This window comes from Oncorhynchus nerka, linkage group LG17 (assembly GCF_034236695.1).
Source record: "Oncorhynchus nerka isolate Pitt River linkage group LG17, Oner_Uvic_2.0, whole genome shotgun sequence".
NCBI classification, from domain to species: Eukaryota; Metazoa; Chordata; class Actinopteri; order Salmoniformes; family Salmonidae; genus Oncorhynchus; species Oncorhynchus nerka.
In genome coordinates, this window is record NC_088412.1 from 43750285 (window position 1) to 43778129 (window position 27845).

The following is a 27845-nucleotide window of genomic DNA, read 5'->3' on the forward strand; positions in this document are numbered from 1 at the left end:
TTGGACATGATTTGGAAAGGCACACACCTGTCTATATAAGGTCCCACAGTTGTCAGAGCAAAAACCAAGCCATGAGGTCAAAGGAATTGTCAGTAGAGCTCCGAGACAGGATTGTGTCGAGGCACAAATCTGGGGAAGGGTACCTAAACATTTCTGCAGCATTGAAGATCCCCAGGAACACAGTGGCCTCCATCATTCTTAGATGGAAGAAGTTTGGAAGCACTCTTCCTAGAGCAGGCCGCCCAGCCAAACTGAGTAATCGGGGGAGAAGGACCTTGGTCAGGGAGGTGACCAAGAACCCGATGGTCACTGACAGAGCTATAGAGTTCCTCTGTGGAGATGGGAGAACCTTCCAGAAGGAAAACCATCTCTGCAGAAATCCACAAATCAGGCCTTTATGGTAGTGACCAGATGGAAGCCACTCCTCAGTAAAAGGCACATGACAACCCACTTGGGAGTTTGCCAAAAGGCACCTAAAGACTCTCAGACCATGAGAAACAAGATTGTCTAGTCTGATGAAACCAAGATTGAACTATTTGGCCTGAATGCCAAACACCACGTCTGGAAGAAACCTTGCACCATTCCTACAGTGAAGCATGGTGGTGGTAGCATCATGCTGTGGGGATGTTTTTCAACGGCAGGGACTGGGACACTTGTTAGGATGGAGGCAAAGATGAATGGAGCAAAGTAAATTGAGATCCTTGATAAAAACCTGCTCCAGAGTGCTCAGAACCTCAGACTTGGGTGAAGGTTCACCTTCCAACAGGACAACGACCCTAAGCACACAGCCAAGACAACACATGAGTGGCTTCGGGACAAGTCTCTGAATATACTTGAATGGCACAGCCAGAGCCCGGACTTGAACCCGATCGAACATCAATCAATTTTTAGAATTAAGGGGTCTGAATACTTTCTGAAGGCACTGTATATACAGACACACCTACTCAATCAAGGGTTTTTCTTTATTTTTGACATTGTAGAATAATAGTGAAGACATCCAAACTATGAAATAATACATATGGAATCATATAGTAACCAAAAAAGTGTTAAACAAATAAAAATATATTTTATATTTGAGACGGTGGCTACTTCTTCAAAGTAGCCACCGTTTGATGGTCTGATGAGTCCAAATTTGAGATTTTTGGTTCCAATCGCCGTATCTTTGTGAGACGCAGAGTAGGTGAATGGATAATCTACGCATGTTTGGTTCCCACAGTGAAGCATGGAGGAGGAGGTGTGATGGTGCTTTGCTGGTGACACTGACAGTGATTTATTTAGAGTTTAAGGCACACTTAACCAGTATGGCTACCATAGCGTTCTGCAGTGATACGCCATCCCAGCTGGTTTGCGCTTAGTGGGACTAATATTTGTTCTTCAACAGGACAATGACCCAACACACCTCCCAGGCTGTGTAAGGCTATTTGACCAAGAAGGAGAGTGATGGAGTGCTGCATCAGATGACCTGGCCTCCACAATCAGCCGACCTCAACCCAATTGAGGTGGTTTGGGATGAGTTAGATTGCAGAATGAAGGAAAAACAGCTAGTGCTCAGCATTATGTGGGAACACCTTCAAGACTGTTGGAAAAGCCATGTTGGGTGATGGGTTTGAAACTGGGTCCAGGCCAGTGAGTGTGTTTCCTATATGAGTCTCTCAATGGAAAAATGTCAGGACAGTGTTGAGTGGTGGGTTTGGAACTGGCCCCAGTCTTCTATATGAGTCTCTCCATGAGTGTCGGATGGGCTATGTCCACATCTCTATGCGAGATCACTCTTTCTCCTATTGGCTGGGGCTGTAGGTGCCGTGGATGGCCATCCGGTTCAGCGCCACCGGTTCAGCGCCATCAGGTCCATGGAGGTACTGACCAGGGCCAGCAGCAGCACAACAGACACTAGAGTGACTGACAGCAACAGGGGTTAGGCCCTGGTCAGTACCTCCATGTACCTCAGAGGTTAGGCCCTCAGAGGTCAACTGGAGAGGGAAATGGATTGAGGAGAGGGGAGGAAGAGGAGGAGGGGGGAGGAGGGGAGACAGGGGTAAGTACAAGTACACAAAAAATGGGGAAGCAGGAAAAACATGAACATCAATTAAAAGGTGCAAAAGTGCATTAACATCATGATAAAAAATACTGGTCAGACCAGGGAGGGAAGGAACACAGACACAAGGCACTCCGCTTCCATGTGCTCTACCAGCGTCATGAGGAATCTGTTCTCGAGCCCGTAGGCAGTAGAGCTCGTACCAGGGACTGACCCAGACTGGGTAGGAGACTGGAGGGGTGAACCCTGCCTCCATCTGCTGCTGCTCACAGATTTTGGCTGCGACTAACTCCAGCAACAGGACTATCCTCATGCCAACCACACACGGCACAAGCATCGCCGCCCTGTGCAAGACACCTGGGGTTACGCTCCGTCAGAGGAGAATCACACACCCAGAGACACACACACACTGTGTAAACACAATCTGAATCCAAAACACAGACAACCATCAAACAACACAAAATCATAGCATTTTCCTAATGACCGAATAATGCAAGTAAAATCATCACTGTTTATGACACTGATTCACAGCAATCTGTGTGTTGTATATCTGATGGTTTTGACAAAACGTGCCGTCATACTGAGCCACCGCCAAAATGCCCTTACACATGTCATGTTGCCTGGTATCATATTGGAGCCATGCTGAGGAGCTTCTGGGAGATATGGCCAGTTAAAACAAGTCAACAGTTACTTCCCTCCACACAGGTAAAGAGTTAGCAACATGCCCTTGCGGTGCTACTGTAAAACATTCTTCAATGAAAACAATAACACCACAACAACATTCCGGAACCATACTACTCTGTCTTGTTTCAACAATAATATGTTGTTTGTTTACCCGTCAGATGAGACGGGTTTACTCTCAGAGTACCCAGACCCAGAGAACTCCACAGCCAAGGGTCTTCATCAGTCAGAGGCAGACAGGTCAGGACTCTACTCTCTAAGCAGTTTCTATGGCAGAGCAAGCCCCCATACATAGTCTCTCCCTACTGCAGCTACACAGTGCGCATCTCAGCACCTAGGTGTCTGACAGGTAGATGTGTCCTGTACTGTGTGGCTATATATACTGTGTGTGTGTGTGTGTGTGTGTGTGTGTGTGTGTGTGTGTGACTGTCTCTAGAGGAACGAGCATGTCTGCCAGTTAAGCTGCCCTCGTGCATTTCTGTGAAACAGTCCCAACCTGCAGGTACGCCACCAGATCAATGCGGAGTTGCACTTCAGATGGAAACAAAGGCAGCTTTTAGCCCGGCCAAGCACCATCTCTATCTAACAGCCGTGCCACACAGCTCACCGGAATACCCATGGAGTACTTACACCAATGGGTCTATGTCTGCCCGTACATACGTACATAAACAGACACACACACACACCTCTGTCCGGGACTTACATTGACAAGTCTATGACCAGTGGAATAACTGTTGGCAAGTGTAGGTTCGAGCACTCTGAAACTGTGACAAGAGAGGTAAAGTCATGGCAGAGTGTTGAAGTGACATTTAGTGGCAGCTTCAGGGGTTGACTTTACACTGTCACCAGTCCTAGAGCAGTGACAGCTACAGGACACTTCCCACTGGCACAGGCATCAGTTCAACGACATTTTTTACATTTACTTTTGATTAATTGTCAACTAACGTGAATTCAACGTGAAATCAACAACAATTGTCACCATGCCATTGGATTTAGATTTAAAGTGGTGTGAAAAATATTCCCTTATGTTGATGACGTTTTGCACGTTGATTTAACGTCATCACATCAAATTTTTGTTGTTGAAATGATGTGGAATCTACATTGAGTCAACCAGTTTTTGCCAAGTGGGATGTTTTGGAGCCGTTTCTGATGGCAAGCATTAGCCATCCAACTTTCTCCAAAACCTACTGCTTTATTTTCTCAGATCATTGAGGCGGAAAGAATTAGGACTGGAAGACAAAATGTTGGATAAATTAAGACAGGTAGTGAAAGGAGGATAAACAACAGATGAGGATGAAAAAACAGGAAATGTTTATTTGAAGACAGAAAGTGGTTTAAAAAAGTAAGACATGACGAAACACCTCAGAACGGACACAGACCCATCGAGAGCAAGATACACTACATGGCCAAAGGTATGTGGACACCTGCTCATCGAACATCTCATTCCAAAATCATGGGCATTAATATGGATTTGGTCCCCCCTTTGCTGTTATAATAGCCTCCACTCTTCTGGGAAGGCTTTCCACTAGTTGTTGGAACAGTGAGGTCGGGCACTGATTTTGGGCGATTAGGCCTGGCTCAAAGTCAGTGTTCAATGAGGTTGAGGCCAGGGCTCTGTGCAGGCCAGTCAAGTTCTTCCACACCGATCTCGACAAAGCATTTCTGTATGGACCTCACTCTGTTTCAGCATTGTCATGCTGAAACAGGAAAGGGCCTTCCCCAAACTGTTGATATAAAGTTGGATGCACAGAATCGTCTAGAATGCCATTGTATGCTGTGGTGGTAGATTTCCCTTCACTGCAACTAAGGGGCCTAGCCTGAACCATGAAAACATTTTTACTCTCCACTAAACTTTACAGTTGGCACTATGCATTGGCGCAGGTAGCGTTCTCCTGGCATCCGCCAAACCCAGATTAGTCCGTCAGACTTCACCAGTTGGGGAAGCGTGATTCATCACTCCAGAGAACACGCTTCCACTGCTCCAGAGTCCAATGGCGGTGAGCTTTACACCACTCCAGCCGACGCTTTGCATTGCGCATGGTGATCTTAAGCTTGTGTTCGGCTCCTCGGCCATGGAAATCGACGAACAGTTATTGTGCTGATGTTGCTTCTAGAGGTTGTTTGGACCTTCCACTTCATGATAACATCACTTACAGTTGAACAACGCAGCTCTGGCAGGGCAGAAATGTGACGAACTGACCTGTTGGAAAGGTAGCATCCTATGATAGTACCACATTGAAAGTCACTGAGCTCTTCAGGAAGGCCATTCTATTGTCAATGTTTGTCTATGGAGATTGCATGGCGGTGTGCCTGATTTGATACACCTGTCAGCAGCGTGTGTGGCTGAAATAACCGAATCCACTAATATGAAGTGGTGTCCACATACTTTTGTAGACAGACAGACAGACAGACAGACAGACAGACAGACAGACAGACAGACAGACAGACAGACAGACAGACAGACAGACAGACAGACAGACAGACAGACAGGTGGATATATATAGAGACATACAGATAGAGAGATGAACATAGAGACAGACTGATTTGTAGGTATAGACAACAACAGAGAACGTGTGACAGAATTTTGATTAGTTTAAAATTGATAAACGGTAAGTGTGATTTGCTGCCTTCAAGGGCCTAGGGGAATCCATCTAGCTACACCACTTACAGTATTTGTATGTACAGTACCATTATCCTCAAGGAACACACAACATCAAATGGACATGAGCCTGACCATATATTGTGAGACATTTTGCTTTCAGAGACAAGATTCATCCAAGAAAATACTGTACATATTTTTATTTTCCAAAAGTGAATTTGTTTTTCAATAATAAAACATTCCTTTCGGGAATGGTGGTTCTACACTGACGATTCTGTGTAATTGCAAAAACCTGTGTCTTGTTTTCCGTTTGGTCCATGGAAAATACCCATTATTATAGTTTCTGTATAGCTTAGTCTAATGTACAATACAATGCTACCTGATCTGTGTTAGTTTAGTAACATCGCCCAAAGGATATTCATATGGTCATATCCAACAGAGAGGATATTCCAAACTCACACCACTTTTTTATAAAAATCTGCTGCCATAAAAAAACGTGTTGTTTTAAGGCACAAAAAAACAGCTCTGTGCTCTTGTCAGAAAAGGAAGATAATACATTTAAACTTGGCTCACCTGAACAATAGAAAAACAATTAAACCTATTGCTAAGTTGTACTTTTACACTCAGAGACATTAAGTCTTGTCCAGGGCTCCAATTTCTCATTGGCCCAGTTCAGGAACAACTCCTATTGTTTCTTAATTCAAGTTCTCAGTGGTCAGCTGTCACAGCTGGATTTAATCCCTAAACACCGAGTTTAAAGAATCCTCTCTGCTAACCCCAGTGGTAATGTACATTACAGTGGTAATGTAATACACAGACACAGATATAACAGCACTCACACTATTTAGAACATAGCTGTTTTTCATTGAACAGGCATTTAACACCTGAAACACACATCACCATAAATCTCAAGTTTATACACCACTCGAACGCACATGCACAAACACATGCACACACACACGCGCACGAGCACACACTCTCTCTCTCTCAGTCGTCTTGCCCTCCCCAGTCGATCACAGGATCGTCATCGAGGTTCAGGATGAGGAAAGAGATCAGCTGGAAGAGGTTCTGCCAGAACAGAACGGCCATGTAAAAGTAAATGTCGCTTACGTCGACTTGGCAATTGTCCCCGGCGAAACTCATGTCACACACACAGTGGTAGTTGTTAATGAGGTTTCGGCAGTAGCCCCCGTTCAGGCAGGGGTTGGACTTGCACTCATCCACCTCCTGCTCACAGCTTCACGCAGGATGAGGGTCAGATTTGGAAACAGAGGCAAAAGAGAAGACACACAACATCAGGATGGTCTGTGTCTAATAAATGTTTGACAAAGTTCACCTATTTTCTGGGTATACTTTTAGATTATCTCTACCACCGTCCTTCCTTTTCACTCTGTATCCTTCTCTTTTCTTTCTTTAACTCTTTCTCTTACCGGTGTCCTGTGAAGCCGGGTAGACAGTCGCAAGACAGGTCCCTCTCAGTGCAGTTCCCTGCGTTGAAGCAGATGTAGTTTCTGGCCGCATCTCCACAGACAGACACGGGCAGCTTGGGCCTACTGAGGAGAGAAAACCACATACAGGCCACACAATCAGACAGGCACACTCCTCTAGAGGGTGTGTGTGCATAAGAGAGATTTCGATGGGAAGGGGGCAGGACATTGTCTTGCTTCCGGTAGCGGGGTTGAGCGAGTGCATAGAAGAAGCACCACCTGACGTTAAACAATGGGGGGCAGGGGGTTATAGGGTAAAGGGTTTTATTGTCTACTAATATGTGTGTGTGAACTAGGGGGAGTGGGATGTACCGTCTGTCTCCCCACTGGGAGACTACAGGATGTAGGGGGCGATCAGGATAGAGACATTTAGACCCCTGACTGCTCCTCAAGAACAGGACATTAAATCACTCCTATAGGACTTTAAAACATCACAGACTCTGTCCTGCTCTGATGGACTTACAATGTCCGGATATGTAGGGGGAAAACACTGGTGCTGGTTGTTATGTCATTTCTTGAAATAGGTGGGAGGAGTATCAAATATTAAAACTTACAATTTTCTGATGTCTATGTACCATGGCATTTCCTCAATGCGATCACTGGAGAGAGAGAGAGAGAGAGAGAATACATAAACTCAGTAAAAAAAGAAACGTCCCTTTTTCAGGACCCTGTCTTTCAAAGATAAAATCGTAAAAATCCAAATAACTTCACAGATCTTCATTGTAAAGGGTTTAAACACTGTTTCCCATGGTTGTTCAATGAGCCATAAACAATTAAAGTCACAGTTATGAAAACTTAGGACACTAAAGAGGCATTTCTACTGACTCTGAAAACACCAAAGGAAAGAGGCCCAGGGTCCCTGCTCATCTGCATGAGCATGCCTTAGGCATGCTGCAAGGAGGCATGAGGATGTGGCCAGGGCAATAAATTGCAATGTCCGTACTGTGAGATGCCTAAGACAGCGCTACAGGGAGACAGGCTGGACAGCTGATCGTCCTCGCAGTGGCAGACCACGTGTAACAACACCTGCACAGGATCGATACATCCGAACATCCCACCTGCGGGACAGGTTCAGGATGGCAACAACAACTGCCCAAGTTACACCAGGAATGCACAATCCCTCCATCAGTGCTCAGACTGTCTGCAATAGGCTGAGAGAGGCTGCACTGAGGGCTTGTAGGCCTATTGTAAGGCAGGTCCTCACCAGACATCAATGTCGCCTATGGGCACAAACCCACTGTTGCTGGACCAGACAGGACTGGCAAAAAGTGCTCTTCACTGACGAGTCTCTTTTGTCTCACCAGGGGTGATGGTCAGATTTGCATTTATCGTTGAAGGAATGAGTGTTATACTGAGACCTGTACACTGGAGCTGGATCGATTTGGAAGTGCAGGATCCGTCATGGTCTGGGGCGGTGTGTCACAGCATCATTGGACTGAGCTTGTTGTCATTGCAGGCAAACTCAACGCTGTGCGTTACAGGGAAGACATCCTCCTCCCTCATGTGGTACCTTTCCTGCAGGCTCATCCTGACATGACCCTCCAGCATGACAATGCCACCAGCCATACTGCTCATACTGTGCGTGATTTCCTGCAAGACAGGTATGTCAGTGTTCTGCCATGGCCAGCGAAGAGCCCGGATCTCAATCCCATTGAGCACGTCTGGGACCTGTTGAATCGGAGGGTGAGGGCTAGGGACATTCCCCCCAGAAATGTCTGGGAACTTGCAGGTGCCTTGGTGGAAGAGTGGGGTAACATCTCACAGCAATAACTGGCAAATCTGGTGCAGTCCATGAGGAGGAGATGCACTGCAGGACTTAATGCAGCTGGTGGCCACACGAGATACTGACTGTTACTTTTGATTTTGACCCCCCCTTTGTTCAGAGACACATTATTCCATTTCCGTGGAACTTGTTCAGTTTATGTCTCAGTTGTTGAATCTTGTTATGTTCATACAAATATTTACACATGTTAAGTTTGCTGAAAATAAACGCAGTTGACAGTGAGAGGACGTTTCGTTTTTTGCTGAGTTTAGAATAAAAAAAAAGATTTAGGATGAAAACTTTCCAGCAAAGATAGACATCTTGTCTGAAACTCGAGCTTGCCGAGGGAAGTTGTTTCAAAAACGCCCATGTGAAGGAGCGATGTGAGAGAATGTGTGTGAGCGAGAGAGAAAGAGAGAGTGTTTGGTAGTGCATGTGAGAGAGAGTGTGTGTTTACAAGATAAATGGATGAAGGCATTCCCTCGATGATGCTCCAAGGCAAACGGGAGATGAGAGGCAGTAGCGCTGAACCACCAGGGAGATAAATACACCACACACAGTGCACTACAGTGACACACTGCAGCAATGTTCCTACACAGACTACAGCGACACACTAGAGCCATATATGACGTTAAGTCGAACAGAAATGCTGCAACAAAAACACACAGTTCATGCATGGTTTAAGTGCTTTACAGAGATCTGAACATTTACATGGTTTCCGTTTTCCTTACTGTGTAATAGAGCTAAAAGGGAGTCCCACTGGTGTGTCCTATTGCTTTGAGATCCTTGGATTATACTTTTATCTCATTGAAATATTCCAAATGCAGAATCCATGTTTTCAAAACATAAAATATAGTTTTTTGATGTTATTCTTTCAACTGTTGGTTATTAAAGCCTATTTGTGGACTTAATACTTAAACATTTAGCAAATTGTGTTTAATCTCAAAGGACTGCAATTTTGGAATACAAAACTTTGCAGATAAAAGGAAGGTGACTGTTTAGTTGTGTGTTCATTCCTCTGTATAAAAATAAATATTCCATTCCATTCCTAACCCCACCCATGTGACTCACTTGCAGTAAGGTCCGGTGTAGTTCTCTGCACACAGACAGGCGTACTTGTCCACTCCATGTAGACACGTGCCTCCATGAGCGCATAGATGGTTCTCACACACATCCACCTCCTCCTCACAGTCCACCCCGGTGTAGCCAAACTCACAGGCACACTCATATGCCAGCCCCTGAATGCTGCAGTTGCCATGGATACAGGGATTGGAGGCGCAGGTGTCTGTGTTACGCTCACAACGGCGTCCGGTCCAGCCCTCCTCACAGCTACAGTTGAACAGGTTCCAGAGGTCCTGACAGCTACCTCCATTCATGCAAGGGCTGGGCTGGCACACCGGGCCTCCACTGCACCCGCTACGGGGTGGGTTGGGGGATGTCCGGAGGAACTGCTCCTCCTGAATCCGGGGCAGGTTGACCTCTAAGGGGCTGTAGTAAGGCAGGGCGATGCCCCCCACCTCCACAGTACCCAGGCAACCCTCTAGGCTCCAGCCAGCCTTGGGCCCAAGCCCCCCCAGCTGGATGTCCACCCCCTCCCTGAGGAAGTCCAGGTTGCCCCCTTCGCTGCTGGAGCTCCCAGCTTCATCCACTTCCTCATCCAGCACTAGGGTCCAGCGGGACACCTCTGCCCATGGGGTGACCATGAAGAGGTGGACGCTGTGCCAATCCCCGTCGCTGACCCCCACGCGGCTTTTCAGGGAAACCGTGGACGAGCCCTCCCCGCTCTGTAGCTCCAAGAAGAGAAGGCCATGCTGCACAGACACCGTCACAAACTCCGGCCCGCGCTCGGCATGCAGGATGGCCACGTGGCGTTTACGCGTGCGCAGGCTGGCGGTGATGCTGGCCAGGCCACGTTGGATACGGCCATTACCGCGGTAAGACAGTACACTGCTGTCGTCAAGGAAGGTAGCGCTGGAGAAGCCTGGGAAGGAAAAGAAGGGATATGTATGTAAATATGTGGTCAATTAATAAAGGCTTTAACCCTCAGGATCAGTCCAAAACGTGATGGAATATGGACCATCGAAAAATATACATGAACAAATAAATAGAAAATCAACCACAAGGAGGCTGAATGATGAGCGAATGTGTGCTGGGCAGACACAACAACACTGTATCCTCTGCTTTTTCTGAGTGACAGTGTTGTTTCTGTCTTCATTCCAGGACAGCTAATCATAGGGGTGACAGGGCAGACAGACGGCCATGTAAATCATCACTAATACAACCACGGGCTAATCTCTCCTAATCCCAGTCCTATCTCACAGACCGACGGGCAGATTTAGGGAAGAATGACTCACAGTCGTATCCCTGGTTGAGGGTGCGGCACTCCGCCTTTGCGGGGCAGGGGGCTAGCTCACACCACTTGACTTTCTCACAGTGCCGCCCTGCAGTGTTGTGGGGGCAGGTGCAGGTGAAGTCACCCCACATGGAGTAGCACATCCCCCCATTCTGACAAGGGTTCCTCTGGAGAGGGATAGAAAGAAAATACCATTTATTAATATTATTATTATTATTATTTCTCCTACTAAAGGATATAGGGAGAGTCAGGTTATCTTTTATAATTCATAAATTCATTAGGCTCTAATCTATGGATTTCACATGACTGGGTAGGGGCGCAGCCATCAGTGAGCCTCGGGGGGGGGTTAGGCCCACCCACTCGGGAGCCAGGCCCACCCACTGGGGAGTCAGGCCCAGCCAATCAGAAGGCCTTTATTACAGACTGAAATAATCCTCAGCTTCATCAGCTGTCTGGGTGGCTGGTCTCAGACAATCCCGCAGGTGAAGAAGAAGCCAGATGTGGCGGTCTTGGGCTGGTGTGGATACATGTGGTCTGCGGTTGTGAGGTCGGTTAGACAAATTCTCTAAAATGACGTTGGCAGTTTATGGTAGAGAAATTTATGCTAGAGAAATTAAAATTTAATTATTTGGCAACATCTCTGGTAGACGTTTCTGCAGTCAGCATGCCAATTGCACGCTCCCTCAAAACTTCTGTGGCATTGTGTTGTGTGACAAAATAGCAAATTCGACAATGAGTGGTTTGGAAGGAATCAGTGACTAACTGTAAGCATTGCAAAGCAATCATTAGTCTGCTGTTCAGTGGAGTGGGTGTGTGGCCTAAGTCTAGGTTTAAATGGCTCTTTTCCAAGCATAAAATGATAAGAATTCAACACTATGGGCCAGAAAAGGTTGAATACATTGGCCGTGCTGTCAATCCAGCATGACTTCTGCCGTGTTCAAAACAATTGGAAACTTGGAACTGGGAAATCTCAGACTTCAGTGACTTCAAGACAACTGGAACTGAGCTCCGACTAGGAAAATACATTTTGGACGGTCATCCAACTCGGAATTCCAACTCAGGCATCTTTCTAGAGCTCCGACCTGAAGATCACTGACATCATGATGAATCTTGTTTTTTCCGAGTTCCCATTGTCTTGAAAGCACCATAAATCCAGAGAATTCCAGACTGCTCAGTTTGTCCGGGCTGCCAGCTCTATGAAGAGTCTTGTCTTCCATTTAAGAATGATGGAGGCCACTGTGTTCTTGGAGTCCTTCAATGCTGCTGACATTTTTTGGTACCCTTCCCCAGATCTCCCCAGGTCTCGACACAATCATGTCTCAGAGTGCATCTCTGACATGCACTGTCAACTGTGGGACCTTATATAGACAGGTGTGTGCCTTTCCAAATCATGTCCAATCAAGTTGTAGAAACATCTCAAGGATGATCAAGGAAACCGGATGCACCTGAGCTCAATTTCGAGTCTCATGGCTCATGTCACCTCCGATATATCCACTATAATTGAGAATTTCAATAAGCATTTTTCTATGGCTGGCCATGCTTTCCACCTGGCTACCCCTACCCCGGTCAACAGCACTGCACCCCCCACAGCAACTCATTTTTCGTTCCGAAAGAGCTGCAAAATCTGGACCCCTACAAATCAGCCGGGCTAGACAATCTGAACCCTTTCTTTCTAAAATTATCTGCCGAAATTGTTGCAACCCCGATTACTAGCCTGTTTAACCTCTCTTTCGTGTCGTCTGAGATTCCCAAAGATTGGAAAGCAGCTGCGGTCATCCCCCTCTTCAAAGGGGGACACACTCTTGACCCAAACTGCTACAGACCTATATCTATCCTAACCTGCCTTTCTAAGGTCTTCGACAGCCAAGTTAACAAACAGATTACCGACCATTTCGAATCCTACCGTACCTTCTCCACTATGCAATCTGGTTTCAGAGCTGGTCATGGGTGCACCTCAGCCATGCTCATGGTCCTAAACGATATCTTAACCGCCAACGATAAGAAACAATACTGTGCAGCCGTATTCATTGACCTGGCCAAGGCTTTTGACTCTGTCAATCACCACATCCTCATCAGCAGACTCAACAGCCTCGGTTTCTCAAATGATTGCCTCGCCTGGTTCACCAACTACTTTTCCGATAGAGTTCAGTGTGTCAAATAGGAGGGCCTGTTGTCTGGGCCTCTGGAAGTCTCTATGGTGGTGCCACAGGGTTCAATTCTTGGGCCAACTCTTTTCTCTGTCTGCATCACTGATGTCGCTCTCGCTGCTGGTGAGTCTCTGATCCACCTCTACGCAGACGACACCATCCTGTATACTTCAGGCCCTTCTTTGGACACTGTGTTAACTACCCTCCAGATGAGCTTCAATGCCATAAAATTCTCCTTCCATCCTTCCAACTGCTCTTAAATACAAGTAAAACGAAATGCATGCTCTTCAACCGATCGCTGCCTGCACTTGCCCGCCCGCCCAGCATCACCACTCTGGATGTTTCTGACTTATGTGGACAACTACAAATACCTAGGTGTCTGGTTAGACTGTTAACTCTCCTTCCAGACTCACATCAAACATCTCCAATCCAAAGTTAAATCTAGAATTTGCTTCCTATTTCGCAACAAAGCATCCTTTACTCATGCTGCCAAACATACCCTCGTGAAACTGACCATCCTACCGATCCTCGATTTCGGCGATGTCATTTACAAAATAGCCTCCAGCACCCTACTCAACAAATTGGATGCAGTCTATCACAGTGCCATCCGTTTTGTCACCAAAGCCCCATATTCTACCCACCACTGCGACCTGTACGCTCTCGTTGGCTGGCCCTCGCTTCATACTCGTCGCCAAACCCACTGGTTCCAGGTCATCTACAAGACCCTGCTAGGTAAAGTCCCGTCTCATCTCAGCTCGCCGGTCACCATAGCAGCACCCACCATAGCACGTGCTCCAGCAGGTGTATTTCACTGGTCAACCCCAGGGCCAATTCCTCCTTTGGCCGCCTGTCCTTCCAGTTCTCTGCTGCCAATGACTGGAACGAACTACAAAAATCTCTGAAACTGGAAACACTTATCTTCCTCACCAGCTTTAAGCACCAGCTGTCAGAGAAGCTCACAGATCACTGCACCTGTACATAGGCTATCTATAAATAGCCCAAACAATTTACTCATCCCTCTGTATTGATTTATTATTTATTTATTTTTGCTCCCTTGCACCTCAGCATTTCTACTTTGCACATTCACCTACTGCAAATCTACAATTCCAGTGTTTTTAATTGCTATATTGTATTTCTTCGCCACCGTGGCCTTTTTATTGCCTTTACCTCCCTTATCTCACCTCATTTGCTCACATTGTCTATAGACTTGTTTTTGTACTGTATTATTGACTGTATTGACTGTTTGTTTTACTCCATGTGTAACTCTGTGTTGTTGTATGTGTCTAACTGCTTTGCTTTATCTTGGCCAGGTCGCAGTTGTAAATGAGAACTTGTTCTCAACTTGCCTACCTGGTTAAACCAATTATTTAACCAATTTTACAATAAGGCTGTAACGTAACAAAATGTTGAGTCTGGCAAAACCCATTTATACTGCCAGGCAGGGTCGAATCTACATTCGCCTGGCATTTTAGCTATCGATGTGATGTTTGGCGTTGACTAATCAGTCAGTTTGGTACCTGCCTGGCTGAGTGGCAGTGTGAGTGGAATGAGCAAGCTCGCCTGGCAACCAGAGCCGAAACACGTGAGGAAATTAAACTTGGTAGTCTGCCTGGAAATTAATTCACAAGACCAATACATTTTTCTAATAATTTTCATATGAACATATTTGATCATTTTCTCTTCTCATCTCTTTTGAATTCAAGTACTTTTCAAGTACCAACTTCAGAGTACCAATTTCAGAGTTGTAAATTCAAGTATTTTAAGCACCTCAATTACTTTGTGCGAACCTTGTGAGATGGCGGACATTAAAGCCATTACGGCCTATGTTATTAAAAGGTTTCAAGTGCTTTAGTCAGGTAATCTAGCCCTAGCACTGATCCTAACTGAGTCCTATGGCTGCGTTCACACAGGCAGCCCAATTCTGATATTTTTCCTTTAATTGGTCATTTGACCAATCAAATCAATAATTTGGCAAAAGATCAGAATTGGGCTGCCTGTGTAAACACACCCTAACAGTTGACAGTTCCTTATTGTCTCCCTGTCTTCTTGTCTCTTTCGTCTTCTCTTTCGTCTTCTCTTACGAAACAGCATTTCCAATTAACACCTTTAACCTCACCCTTAAACACAATTTAATTTGATTGTGTGGGACTGGTGACATATGTGGCTTTCAAACGCAGTGATGGCAAGTAAGATAATGAAGGCTGAGAATCAGAAGGATCAGAAGGGGCAGGGTAGTCCGGGATTGGGGCAGAATTGGTAGGGCAGGGGTAAGGCATGGCTGTGTGCAGAGCAGAGAAAGACAGGACTGGGTATGGCATGGGCAAAGGACAGGGTAGGGCAGGTGAAAGAAGGGGACAGAGTAGGGGTAGAAGAGGCAGGTTTAGAGAGTAGTAAAGATTGCTCAGTCCACTCACACTACAGGAGTCGACCCCAGCGCAGCCCGCCGTGACATTAGCCATGAGCACCAGAGGATATGATGTCACTGTGGTGTCCAGCCTGAAGAACTGCAGTCTCTCACTGTTGATCCTCAGGTCCTGGATACAGCCTTTAAAGTAGCCCCCGAATGCTGATGACGCCTTCTGCTCTGCCAGACCCCCCACATACACCACATCCCCCATCTGACTGTCCACCGTCCTGACCTCCACCGAGCCCTGCTTCTGGTTGGCCACGTATAGGACCAAATGCTCACGGTCCACAACCACGCTCACAAAGTGGATGTCCCCATCGTTAACCAAACTCTCACTGGTCAAGGTCTCAAAGTTATGGAGCTGAACTCTGACCCGCCCCTTATCCAGCCACAGGCGCAGGTATTGGCTGGTGCTATTGGCGAGCACCAACAAGAGGCCAGCGTGGCGGTGTGTGCGCAGAAAGAGGGAGACAGTGATGTCACTTCCTGCATCATCTGTGATGGTGAAAACGGCGTAGCTCTGAGAGTCCTCATTGCCGAAGCGGGCCGTCTCATACTCTACAGAGAAGGACAGGGAGGGAGAGGACAGAAGATGAGGGTAAATGTTTTATTATAACATATTCAGGGTTACAACTACTGGTTCCCAAATAGTACAAATTATGCATTTGTTTTGTGTGACAAAAATACCAAATACAACTTCTAGTGGTATGACTTTCTCGCTCACTGTCCAAGAAGTCTATGCTATATTGTGTGTGGTAAGCACATATGTTTCCATGTTACAGACGCAGCCCAGACGACACTAGATAGGACACACTCTGATCTGTCTAAGATAGCACTCACAGACTGCACTGTCTGCCTTTTTTCCACATGACACACATACACACAGGTGCATAGACACAGAACAAATGTATTCTTTCATTGTAACCCACTTCCCGTTCCAGTAGCAGATAGCAGGCTACAGGTGCTGTAATTAAATAAGGCAGGGGGGTAATAGTGTGTTAATTGCCCCACATCCTTGTGAATCTACTTTCAGAGACACACACACATTGCTTGCACATCCCCAACACCAAGCACATACACATGCATGCGTATTACATAATGACACACAAGCGTTGGTGATCTGCATGCATTTAAGAGCAAAGGACTTTAATTATCCATACCATCTAGGATAGCAGTAGTTTAACTCTAGATCTCAGCATGTGTGTGCAGTGTTTGTGTTTCTGTGTATCTTTTCTTGGGTACTGCCAGATTACTAATTTGCTTTCGTGGCAATTGGTTATTAATATCCCTCTCTGAAAAGAAAGAATCAAAATTACTTACCAGGGTCTGTACCCTGACTGACATTTGTGTGACTATGGTTGCAAATTCATTTTTGTTTGTATTGTAAGTGTCGTAAGCGCTGCTGTGTCCCTGTAAGGCATCGCCTTACCTCATTGTATCCAACACAGATCTCTCACTGTGACTTCTGACTGATCTGCTCTACGCCCTCTCTATTATGTAGGTCTACTAAGGATGTTCTACTTTATATAATGAATGACTTTGGAGGGCAGAATTGTTACATTTTTTATTAAATGTTAAAGCATTAGAACTTTCACTGAAGGCTTCAGTCATACAAAATGTATACTTAAAATTCAAACTTCTTCTCCAGCAGATAAGTAAGAATGTCTCACCCCATGTGCAAGAATGGCTTTTTTACATTGATTTAGATTTGAACTGTCATGCCCTGACCATGGAGAGCCCTTGGTTCTCTGTGGTATAGTAGGTCAGGGCGTGACTAGGGGGTGTTCTAGGTTTATTATTTCTATGTTGGTGCTCTTGGTATGGTTCCCAATTAGAGGCAGCTGAGGTTCGTTGTCTCTAATTGGGGATCATACATAAGGGTTCCCTGTTTCCACCTGCTGTGTGGGATATTGTTTTGAGTTAGTGCATGGTGCACCGCTGATATCATGGTTCGTTGTTTGTTTTCTGTTTTTGAAAGTTTTGCTTAAATAAAATATGGAATTTTAATCACGCTGCGCCTTGGTCCGTCTATCCACACAGTTATTTGAAAATGAAATAATCTCCAAAATATCACTATTTTTAAAACAAGCCACAGGAAGTTGGTTGCAATTTCAGTTTAATCCACCAGAAAAGACAGAACAAAATATAAAAAATACTATATATATATATATATATATAGGATTGGTTGAGTTATGTCACACAAAATATATGGAAATGTCTGCTCTACTCAAAATTACAACCAACTAATTGCAGCATTACCGCAAAAATGGAAGAGGCAAGTGAAAGGAGGAGAAAGTGAGGAATTTGTCTGTCAGCACTAAAGAACAAAATTGGTTAAAACTTCTTAAGGATAGGGTGCACTATTTTCACGTCTGGATGAAAAGCGTGCCCAAAGTAAACTGCCTGTTACTCAGGCCCAGAAGCTAGGATATGCATATTATTAGTAGATTTGGATAGAAAACACTCTGACGTTTCTAAAACTGTTTGAATGATGTCTGTGAGTATAACAGTACTTATTTGACAGGCGAAACCCCGAGGACAAACCATCTAGGATTTTGTTTTTGAGGTCACTCTCTTTTCAATGGGTTTTTATTGGGAATCTGGAAATCTAAGGCAGTTGCTTGCAGATCCTGTCGCTTCCACTGGATGTCAACAGTCTTTAGAAATTGGTTGATGTTTTTCCTTTGAGAAATGAAGAAGTAGCCCTGTTCAGAACGAGGGTCGAGTGAAGTGTACTGATGTGGTTGAGGCGCATGACCTGAAAGCTCGCTATACTTTATTTTCCTCCGGTAATTGAACACAGTTTATCCCGTCTTAAATGTTATTGATTATTTACGTTTAAAAATACCTAAAGTTGGATTAGGAAAGTTGTTTGAAATGTTTGGATCAAGTTTACAGGTAGCTAATTAGATAATGTGTAGTCAACTTGCGTGAGTTGGAACCGGTGTATTTTCTGAATCATACGCGCCAAATAAATGGATTTTGGATATATAACGACATAATTTATCGAACAAAAGGACCATTTGTGATGTTTAATGGACATATCGGAGTGCCAACAGAAGAAGATCTTCAAAGATAAGGCATGCATTATATGTTATTTCTGACTTTTGTGTTGTGCCTGGCGGGTTGAATTCTGATTTTCATGTGTATGTTTGCTGGGGTGCTGTCCTCAGAAAATAGCATGGTTTGCTTTCGCTGTAAAGCCTTTTTGAAATCTGACACTGTGGCTGGATTACCAAGAAGTTCATCTTTAAACCTATATATAACACTTGTATGAGTATTTCTGTTTTTGAATTTGGCGCACTACTTTTTCACTGGGTGATGTCAAATCAATCCTGTCAACGGGAGTGGCGCGTGAAGGGATCACTAAGAGGTTTTAAAGAAAATTGTGATAAAAAAAGGCATACCACTTTAATTTAAGGACCAAAAAATTGACAGCTGTGCCATATAGATTGCAAATTCGTTGGGAAGAGTTTTTTGATGTACCGATTCCATGGCATATGGTTTATGAATGAAGCTTAATTCAAAACTTAATTTTCAATAAAAATGATTATAAATAAATATTACAACAAATAGAATGTTATGTACAGACCATTCGGAAAGTATTCAGACCGCTTCCCTTTTTCACATTTTGCTACGTTACAGCCTTATTCTAAAATGGATTAAATAAAAAGGTTTTATCCTCAATCTACACACAATACTCCACAATGACAAAGCAAAAACAGGCTTTTAGACAATTTTGGAAATGTATTAAAAATAAAAAACTGAAATATTTACATAAGTATTCAGACCCTTAGCTATGAGCCTCAAATCAAAGTCAAATCAAATCAAATTTCATTGGTCATGCTTGTGCTTCTAGTTCCGACAGTGCAGTAATATTTAACAAGTAATCTAACAATTCCCCAACAACTACCTAATACACACAAATCTAAAGGGATGTAATAAGAATATGTACTTATAGATATATGAATGAGCGATGGCCGAGCATCATAGGCAAGATGCAATAGACGGTATAATTGTTTTAATAAACGAGTGAGTCTCTATGTAGGCAGCAGCCTCTCTGAGTTAGTGATTGCTGTTTAGCAGTCTGATGGCCTTGAAAGAGAAGCTGTTTTTCAGTTTTGATGCACCTTTACTGACCTCGCCTTCTGGATGGTAGCGGAGTGAACAGGCAATGGCTCAGGTGGTTGTTGTCGTTGATGATCTTTTTGGCCTTCCTGTGACATCGGGTGCTCTAGGTGTCCTGGAGGGCAGGTAGTTGGCCCCCGGTGATGCATTGTGCAGACCGCACCACCCTCTGGAGAGCCTTGAGGTTGAGGGCGGTGCAGTTGCCATACCAGGCGGTGACTCAGCCCGACAAGATGCTCTGAATTGTGCATCTGTAAAAGTTTGACAGGGTTTTAGGTGACAAGCCAAATTTCTTCAGACTCCTGAGGTTGGCATGGCTGTGTGCAGGGCAGGGAAAGGCAGGACTGGGTATGCATGGGCAAAGGACAGGGTAGGGCAGGTGAAAGAAGGGGACCGAGTAGGGGTAGAAGAGGCAGGTGTAGAGAGTAGTAAGGATTGCTCAGTCCACTCACACTTCAGGAGTCGACTATCTGCAAACTTAATGATTGAGTTGGAGGCATGCATGGCCACGCAGTCATGGGTGAACAGGGAGTACAGCAGGGGGCTGAGCATGCACCCTGGGTGTGGCCCGTCTGAAAGTCCAGGGCCCAATTGCACAGGACAGGGTTGAGACCCAGGGCCTCCAGCTTAATGATGAGCTTGGGCACTACGGCGTTGAATACTGAACTGTAGTCAATGAACAGCATTCCTAGATAGGTATTCCTCTTGTCCAGATGGGATAGGGCAGTGTGCAGTGTGATGGCGATTGCATCGTCAGTGGACTTGTTGCGGTGGTATGCAAACTGAAGTGGGTCTAGGGTGGCAAGTAAGGTGGAGCGGATATGATCCTTGACTAGTCTCTCAAAGCACTTCATGATGACAGAAGTGAGCGCTACGGGGCGATAGTCATTTAGTTCAGTTATCTTTGCATTCTTGGGTACAGGAACAATGGTGGCCATCTTGAAGCATGTGGAGACAGCAGACTGGGATATGGATTGATTGAATATGTCCGTATACACACCAGCCAGCTGGTCTGCGCATGCTCTGAGGATGTGGTTAGGGATGCCGTCTGGGCCAGCAGCCTTGTGAGGATTAACACATATAAATGCCTAACTCACTTCAGCCATGGAAAAGGAGAGGGGGGGCCCGCAGTCCTTGTATACATTGCGAAAGTTAGAGTAGCAGTGTTAGCCCGCACCAGTGCTGCAATCAATATGCTGATAGAATTTAGGTAGCCTTGTTCTCAAATTTGCTTTGTTAAAATAAACACCTACAAAAAATGCAGCCTCAGGATATATGGTTTCCAGTTTACATAGAGTCCACAGAAGTTCCTTGAGGGCCGTCATGGTAACTGCTTGAGGGGGTATATACATAGCTGTGACGATAACTGACAAGAATTCTCTTGGGAGATAATGTGGTTGGCATTTGACTGTAAGGAATTATGGGTCAGGTGAACAGAAGGACTTGAGTTCCTGTATGTTGTTATGAATACACCATGAGTCGTTAAACATGAAGCATACACTCCCGCCCTTCTTCTTCCCAGACAGATGTTTATTTCTGTCAGCGCGACGCATGAAGAAACCCAGTGGCTTTACCAACTCTGACAACATATCATGAGAGAGCCATGTTTCTATGAAACAGAGAATGTTAAGATCTCTGATGTCTCTCTGGAAGGCAACCCTTGCCCTAATTTCATCCACCTTGTTGTCTAGAGACTGTACATTAGCGAGTAGTATACTTGGGAAGAGGTGGAAGGTGTGACCAGGAGGCCGCTCTGTCTACCTCTTCTGCGGCGACGTTGTTTTGGGGCAGCCTCTGGGATTTAGATCCAATGTCCTGGGTGGTGGTCCGACTGAAGAATCCACTTCGGGAAGTTGTATTCCTGGTCGTAATGTTGTTAAGTTGACGTCGCTCTTATATCCAATATATCCAGTTCTTCCCGGCTGTATGTAATAACACTTAAGATTTTAGGGCTTACAATGTAATAAATAATACATTTAAAAAATTAACTGCATTGTTTCCTAAGGACTCAAAGCGAGGCGACCATCTCTGTTGGTGCCATCTTGCTGACTCGAAATTGAGCTCAGGTGCATCCTGTTTCCAATGATCATCCTTGAGATGTTTCTAAGACTTGATTGGAGTCTACCTGTGGGCAATTCAATAGATTGGACAGGATTTAAAAAGGCACACTCCTGTCTATATAAGATCCCATATTTGACAGTGCATATCAGAGCAAAAACCAAGCCATGAGGTCAAAGGAATTGTATGTAGAGCTCCAAGACAGGATTGTGTTGAGGCACAGATCTGGGGAAGGGCCTCCATCATTATTAAACGGAAGAAGTTTTGAACCACCAAGACTCTTTCTAGAGCTGGCCACCCGGCCAAACTAAGCAATCGGGGAGGAGGGCCTTGGTCAGGGAGGAGATCAAGAACCTGATGGTCACTCTGAAAGAGCTACAGGCTTCCTCTGTGGAGAAGGGAGAACCTTCTAAAAGGACAACCACCTTTGCAGCACTCCACCAAGCAGGCCTTTATGGTAGAGTGGCCAGACGGAAACCACTCCTCAGTAAAAGTTACATGACAGCCTGCTTGGAGTTTGCCAAAAGGCATCTAAAGGACTCTCAGACCATGAGACACAAGATTCTCTGGTCTGATGAAACTAAGATTGAGCTCTTTGGCTTGAATGCCAAGTGTCACGTCTGGATGAAACTTTGCACCATCCGTACGGTGAAGCATGGTGGTGGCAGCATCATGCTGTGGGGACGTTTTTCAGTGGCAGGGACTGGGAGAGAAGACAGGACCGAGGGAAAGATGAACGGAGGAAAGTACAGAGAGATCCTTGATGGAAACCTACTCCAGAGCACTCCGATGATGAACCTTCAGGGTGAAGGTTCATCTTCCGACAGAACAATGACCCTAAGCACACATCCAAATCAATGCAGGAGTGGCTTCGGGACAAGTCTCAGTGGCTCAGCCAGAGCCCGGACTTGAACCCGATCAAACATAACTGGAGAGACCTGAAAACAGCTGTGCAGTGATGCACCCCATCAAACCTGACAGAGCTGAGAAGAATCGGAGAAACTCCCCAAATACAGGTGTGCCTAGCGTAGGGTGACACCCAAGAAGACTAGAGGATGTAATCGCTGCAAAAGGTGCTTCAGCAACGAACTGAGTAAAGGGTCTAAATACTTATTTTAATGTAAAATGTCTGTTTTTTTATGTTTAATACATTTGCAAACATTCCTAAAAACCAGTTTTTGCTTTGTCATTATGGGGTATTGTGTATAGATTGATGAGGGAAAAAAACAGTTTAATCAATTTTAGAATAATGCTGTAACGTAACAAAATGTGGAAAAAGTCAAGGGGTCTGAATACTTTCCGAATGCACTGTATTTACAAAACATATATATGGGGGATTGTTAATTATGCAGACAGTAACATTGATGGAAGCCACAATCTATCTATTAAAGCTGATATAACCCCCCCCCCCCCCCTCCCGGTAAGTCGCTCTGGATAAGAGCGTCTGCTAAATGACTTAAATGTAAATGTAAATGTAATGGACAAAAATGAACCCTTGAAATTAAAGGAGATCTCGACTACATCGTATACTCAGCACCCCCATCCACTCTGTCCACTCATTCCTCCATTCTTACCCTCAGCGCAGTCCTGGCCTTCATATGGCCGGGGCACCGGCACTGGTAGCTCTGCCACAGGTTGGTGCACTGTCCTCTGTTCTGACAGGGGCTGTCTTGGCATCTGTCTCTGTGGCTGCAGCCTATAGTCATGTTCACCGAGTCGCTCAGCCACTCCTCCGGAACCACCAGCTGGGAGTTCACAAATATGTCCTGCAGACAGCCGATGAAGGCCGGGACCGTGACCAGAACCACACCTTCCTCCACCACCCCACCGATGAAGGTGTTCTGGAGGGGAGACTCTGAAGAGTCTGTCCCAGCCAGAGTGTCTGCGACCTGGGCTTCCCTCTCACAGTCCTGTTCCTGACAGACCCCGCCATCCAGGAGCCTGAGGCTGAGTAGGCCGTCCCCCAGCACGGCCTCCACAGAGTGCCACCTCCCATCAGTCACATTAAGGGGGAGCTCCAGTGTCTGGCTAAGTTGCAGGGCCTCTGCCCTACCCCCAGCTGAGGCCTCCCTCCTCAGGCTGAGACTCAGATGGCACCCCAACAGCTCCAGACCCAGGATCAGCCTTCCACTGCCCCGCTGGAAGAGGACGGCCCTAGGCAGCACTGTCCGGAAACTCAGGGTGATGTTGTAGGAGGCCTCTGTGGACATCATGGGGCTCCGCAATAACAGGTAGCCGCTCTGCTCGAAGGAGAAGGCTGTGCGGGTCTGGCAGAGAAGCCCGGTGTGGCCTGGGGGGCAGTGGCAAGAGTAGCCATGATGCCCGTCACTTAGGAATGGAGAGCATGAGCCCTGGTTCTGACACTCATGGCCCTCACAGCCCACCAACGCTTCGCTGCAGTTCCGGCCCCCATACAGGAACTCATCAAGGCTTTGCTGGGAGCAGTGGCACACATAGCCCCCCACAAGGCTCTGACACTGAGACCCGTTCTCACAAGGGCTGGGGTTGCACATGTCCACTACCTCATCACAAAGGGTACCTGGAAGGGAAGGGAGACTGAACGTTGATGTGGGTCAATGATACTATGATTGGTACAGCTTAGTCTGTGAAGGTGTGGAAACCCATAACTGTTTTTTAAATCACTTTTTCTCTAAGCTCCCAGGTGGGAATTATTCACTCTTCACCTTTCCTGCTATTCTAGTACAGAAAACATACTTATTCTCCTCATCTTTGAAAGCACTATCGTCTATTATGAATCATGAATAATGTATATAACTTATTATAGTACATGACTACAGTATTGCTTCTTACTGGAGACATGTTAACCTTCCCCATACATGTATGGTTTATGTTTTTAGAATAATTGTTTATGTGTAATCTATATTGGTGTGACGTTAAGTTCTAGACTAGAGGAAGCTGCCTGCGGTGTCATGTACCCCGTGATGCCATCTCTGAGCTGACCCTCATCATCCTCGACATCTTGTCAGGTCAACTTCGACACCTTTGTCACTGACAGGCATTTATGCCGTGTTTGTGGACTACACAATGCAATACCGTACCTCGGGCTCTATGATTTGGGTAAGGCTCTGCAAACCAACCGACCTCATACCATCACGTATTCTAATGCCTTGCATGGTCAACTGCTGTAGTGCAGTGGTCTGATCAGCATGCTTTTGGCTTTGAGCATCACAAATTCATGCCCAGTGCCAGGCACTTGTTTTGACACTTTGTATGAAGGGAAACTAATGTTGGTGTAGCATACTGTTATTATCCAAAATACAAAAGATGCTTCCTATCTGCATCCAAAGGCACCTACCTTAGGTTACTGCCCTTTGGGAAGGGATTAGAAGGCAGTATCATGTGATAATGCATTCGCATTCCACCGAGAGCGAGACATTTGTAACCACTGTAGCAGAATGAGCAACTAGTACTAGCAATTCAGTGAATAACTATCCCAAAATGGAAATATCTCACACGAATAACAAGTAACAGAATCGATGGCCTCAGTACCTGATAAATTAATTGTTGTGATGTGTGTTTTGTCCTATATTTTTATTTAACTTATTTCAATTTTAAATTCCATTACCGATCCCCGCAGGAGGCCTTTTGCCTTTTGGTAGGCCGTCATTGTAAATAAGAATTTGTTCTTAACTGACTTGCCTAGTTAAATAAAGGTTAAATAAAATAAATAAATGAATTTGACATGACCAGAATAATTGTCCTCCTCTCGCATATTGCTTGGTCTGCTGCTCCATAGTTGTGGACATGACATGTAAGCTTGCATCTTCGTCCTGCAACTAGCCATTTAATTTACCATTTACATTAACAATATTGACTTTTACTTTTAATCTTACAGATGACTAGTTGTGAAAAGATCCATAGCCTGGAGTCCTTCTTTAACCAACTAAACGATTCGGATTCACCCAAAAAACGTTTAACGTCAACAGAGGCATTTCCAGAATCTCTAGGAACACAATTGACCAATTGTCAATCGGGTTGAATGTTTCCCTCACTATCAAATAAGACTTAAAAACACATTTTTATCCAGGGTATTCCATTCCTAAGATTAGTGTTGAAACACTCACTTCTTCTACATCTAGTGGCAGCAAAAAGCAGAGACCCTGAAGAACGGGCTCAGTGCTGAATAGGCCTAGAATAAAAAATTATACAAATACATTTACTATAGCTTTTCCTTGGACTTTACGAGAAGAGGAATGGCCTATGAGGAGAGGCTTGCATAGCCTATAGCCCAGGGTGTAGGCAACACTGTTCATGGAGTGCCATAGCCACGGGAAGTATGTGCTGCAACACCCCCCACCCCCCTTCTTAACAGTGAGAACACTCAGGCGCAGGCAATGTTGAAAAGTAATCTTTAGACTTGTACTTTTCTTAAATGTAGTTTTGTAATTGACTAATGCAAGCAGACAAGAAAATTGTGTTTTGCTGTGAACTAATGAGTAACCTAGGTAACCACACGAAAGGTCCATATGTGCGCTCTGAAGGCAGCGGCCCTAACCACTAATCCACACCACACATTTTGGATTTTCAATTGACCATTAAAGTAATCTTAATCTGAAATGTGAAGGCAGAGGTTCGGCCCCGAGGGCAAGTTATCTTTTATACAGTTTTATTGATAATGATATAGCTGTACATTTATCCACAGTGACTTATAGGAGCACATCAGGGTTAAGTGCCTTGCTCAAGGGCACATTGACAGATTTTCACCTGGTTGATTCAAACAGCGACCTTTTGGTTACTGGCCCTGGTACATATATATGATGTATATAGAGTTAATTTTTCTATTCCTAATTTATAAAAAACGTTTGACATGTTTCTGTGGACATTATGGAAACTATTTGGAATTTTCCTCTGCGTTGTCGTGACTGCTCTTTCCTGTGGATTTCTGAACATAACGCGACAAGCAAACGTAGGTATTTTAGATATAAAAATAATCTTTATGGAACAAAAGGAACATTTGTGTAACTGGGAGTCTCGTGAGTGAAAACATCCGAAGATCATCAAAGGTAAACGATTAATTTGATGGCTTTTCTGATTTTCGTGACCAAGCTTCCTAATGCTAAGTGTACTTAATGTTTTGTCGTGCGATCGATAAACTTACACAAACGCTTGGATTGCTTTCGCTGTAAAGCATAATTTCAAAATCTGACATGACAGGTGGATTAACAAAAGGCTAAACTGTGTTTTCCTATATTGCATTTCATTAATATAATATTAATATTTATTCAGCTGTTGTTGATGACACTTATCCCGATAGTGGGATTGCAGCCATAACAAGTTAAATTATTTATTTACTAGCTAACTAAATGATAACACAGGATAACATACACACTTAATACATTAGGAAAAGGTCCCTAGCGGACTGACACACCATATGGCGGCTTGTTACACAACGACATGGAGAGATAGAGAGCGAAAAATACACTTATCATTGATACATTTTAGAAACTATTCTCACAGTAATCATATACTTTGCCGCCCATTTGGAGTAAGAAATCATGAATGTATTTACGTTGAAATGCCTTAATTAGCTGTGGGTCTCTGTGAGAACCAGCCCTCCTTAGGAAGGGTGATGGACCTTTCAGCGGCATGCTTGTAAGGCTCTGATTGTCTGAAAGGGGTCCAGACCTGTCTCATCTACTGATGCTCCTTTGAAGATAGGCTAGCCAGTCGTATCGATGGTTCCCATTGGGTGATGAGAGTAGCGTACTACAGTGATTTTAGAAGAGTAGTAGAAAAGGATGGTTTGAAGGATAGTAGAATGGTCCCAATTAAATTCACTTTTCTAGATACTTTTTTATGACAGCTAATCAGCTGTACCAGTGACTGTCTGAGAGGGGAGTTTTCTTCTCCATGCCGTGTTGGTATTCAGAGTTCAAACCACTTTACACAAGCAGCTGCAGCCTGGCGATGTTCTGGTCTAACTGTTCATTTCTTTACCCATCCTTTTATGCACTCTGGTCGAAAGGGACGGTTTCGTCAGGCTGACACGCACTCTGACCTCACTTGGGGCGTGGCTACTTACTCTGCAAAGTTTATAGGAGACAAATTCTCTCTCATGGCTCCTAAAATCAGATTCCTATCTTAACAAAAATACTTTCATAAATGTTCATATTTTATATACAACAGTAAGGATTGAGACTTCGTAAATGTATTCAATATACTTTAAG

General features: G+C 44.9%; 1 protein-coding gene across 1 annotated transcript in view; it reads right to left on the bottom strand.

Moving 5' to 3' along the window:
* Positions 1-944: 944 nt before the first annotated feature.
* LOC115145302 (protein crumbs homolog 1-like) overlaps positions 945-27845 on the bottom strand; it is a 32032-nt gene continuing 5131 nt past the window's right edge. Inside the window, 9 exon segments of the mRNA XM_029686770.2 lie at positions 945-1970; positions 6426-6552; positions 6746-6868; positions 7357-7401; positions 9636-10545; positions 10919-11084; positions 15479-16029; positions 23232-23261; positions 23264-24196. Of these exon segments, the coding sequence (XP_029542630.2) occupies positions 1779-1970; positions 6426-6552; positions 6746-6868; positions 7357-7401; positions 9636-10545; positions 10919-11084; positions 15479-16029; positions 23232-23261; positions 23264-24196 (3077 nt within the window). The 3' untranslated portion in view covers positions 945-1778.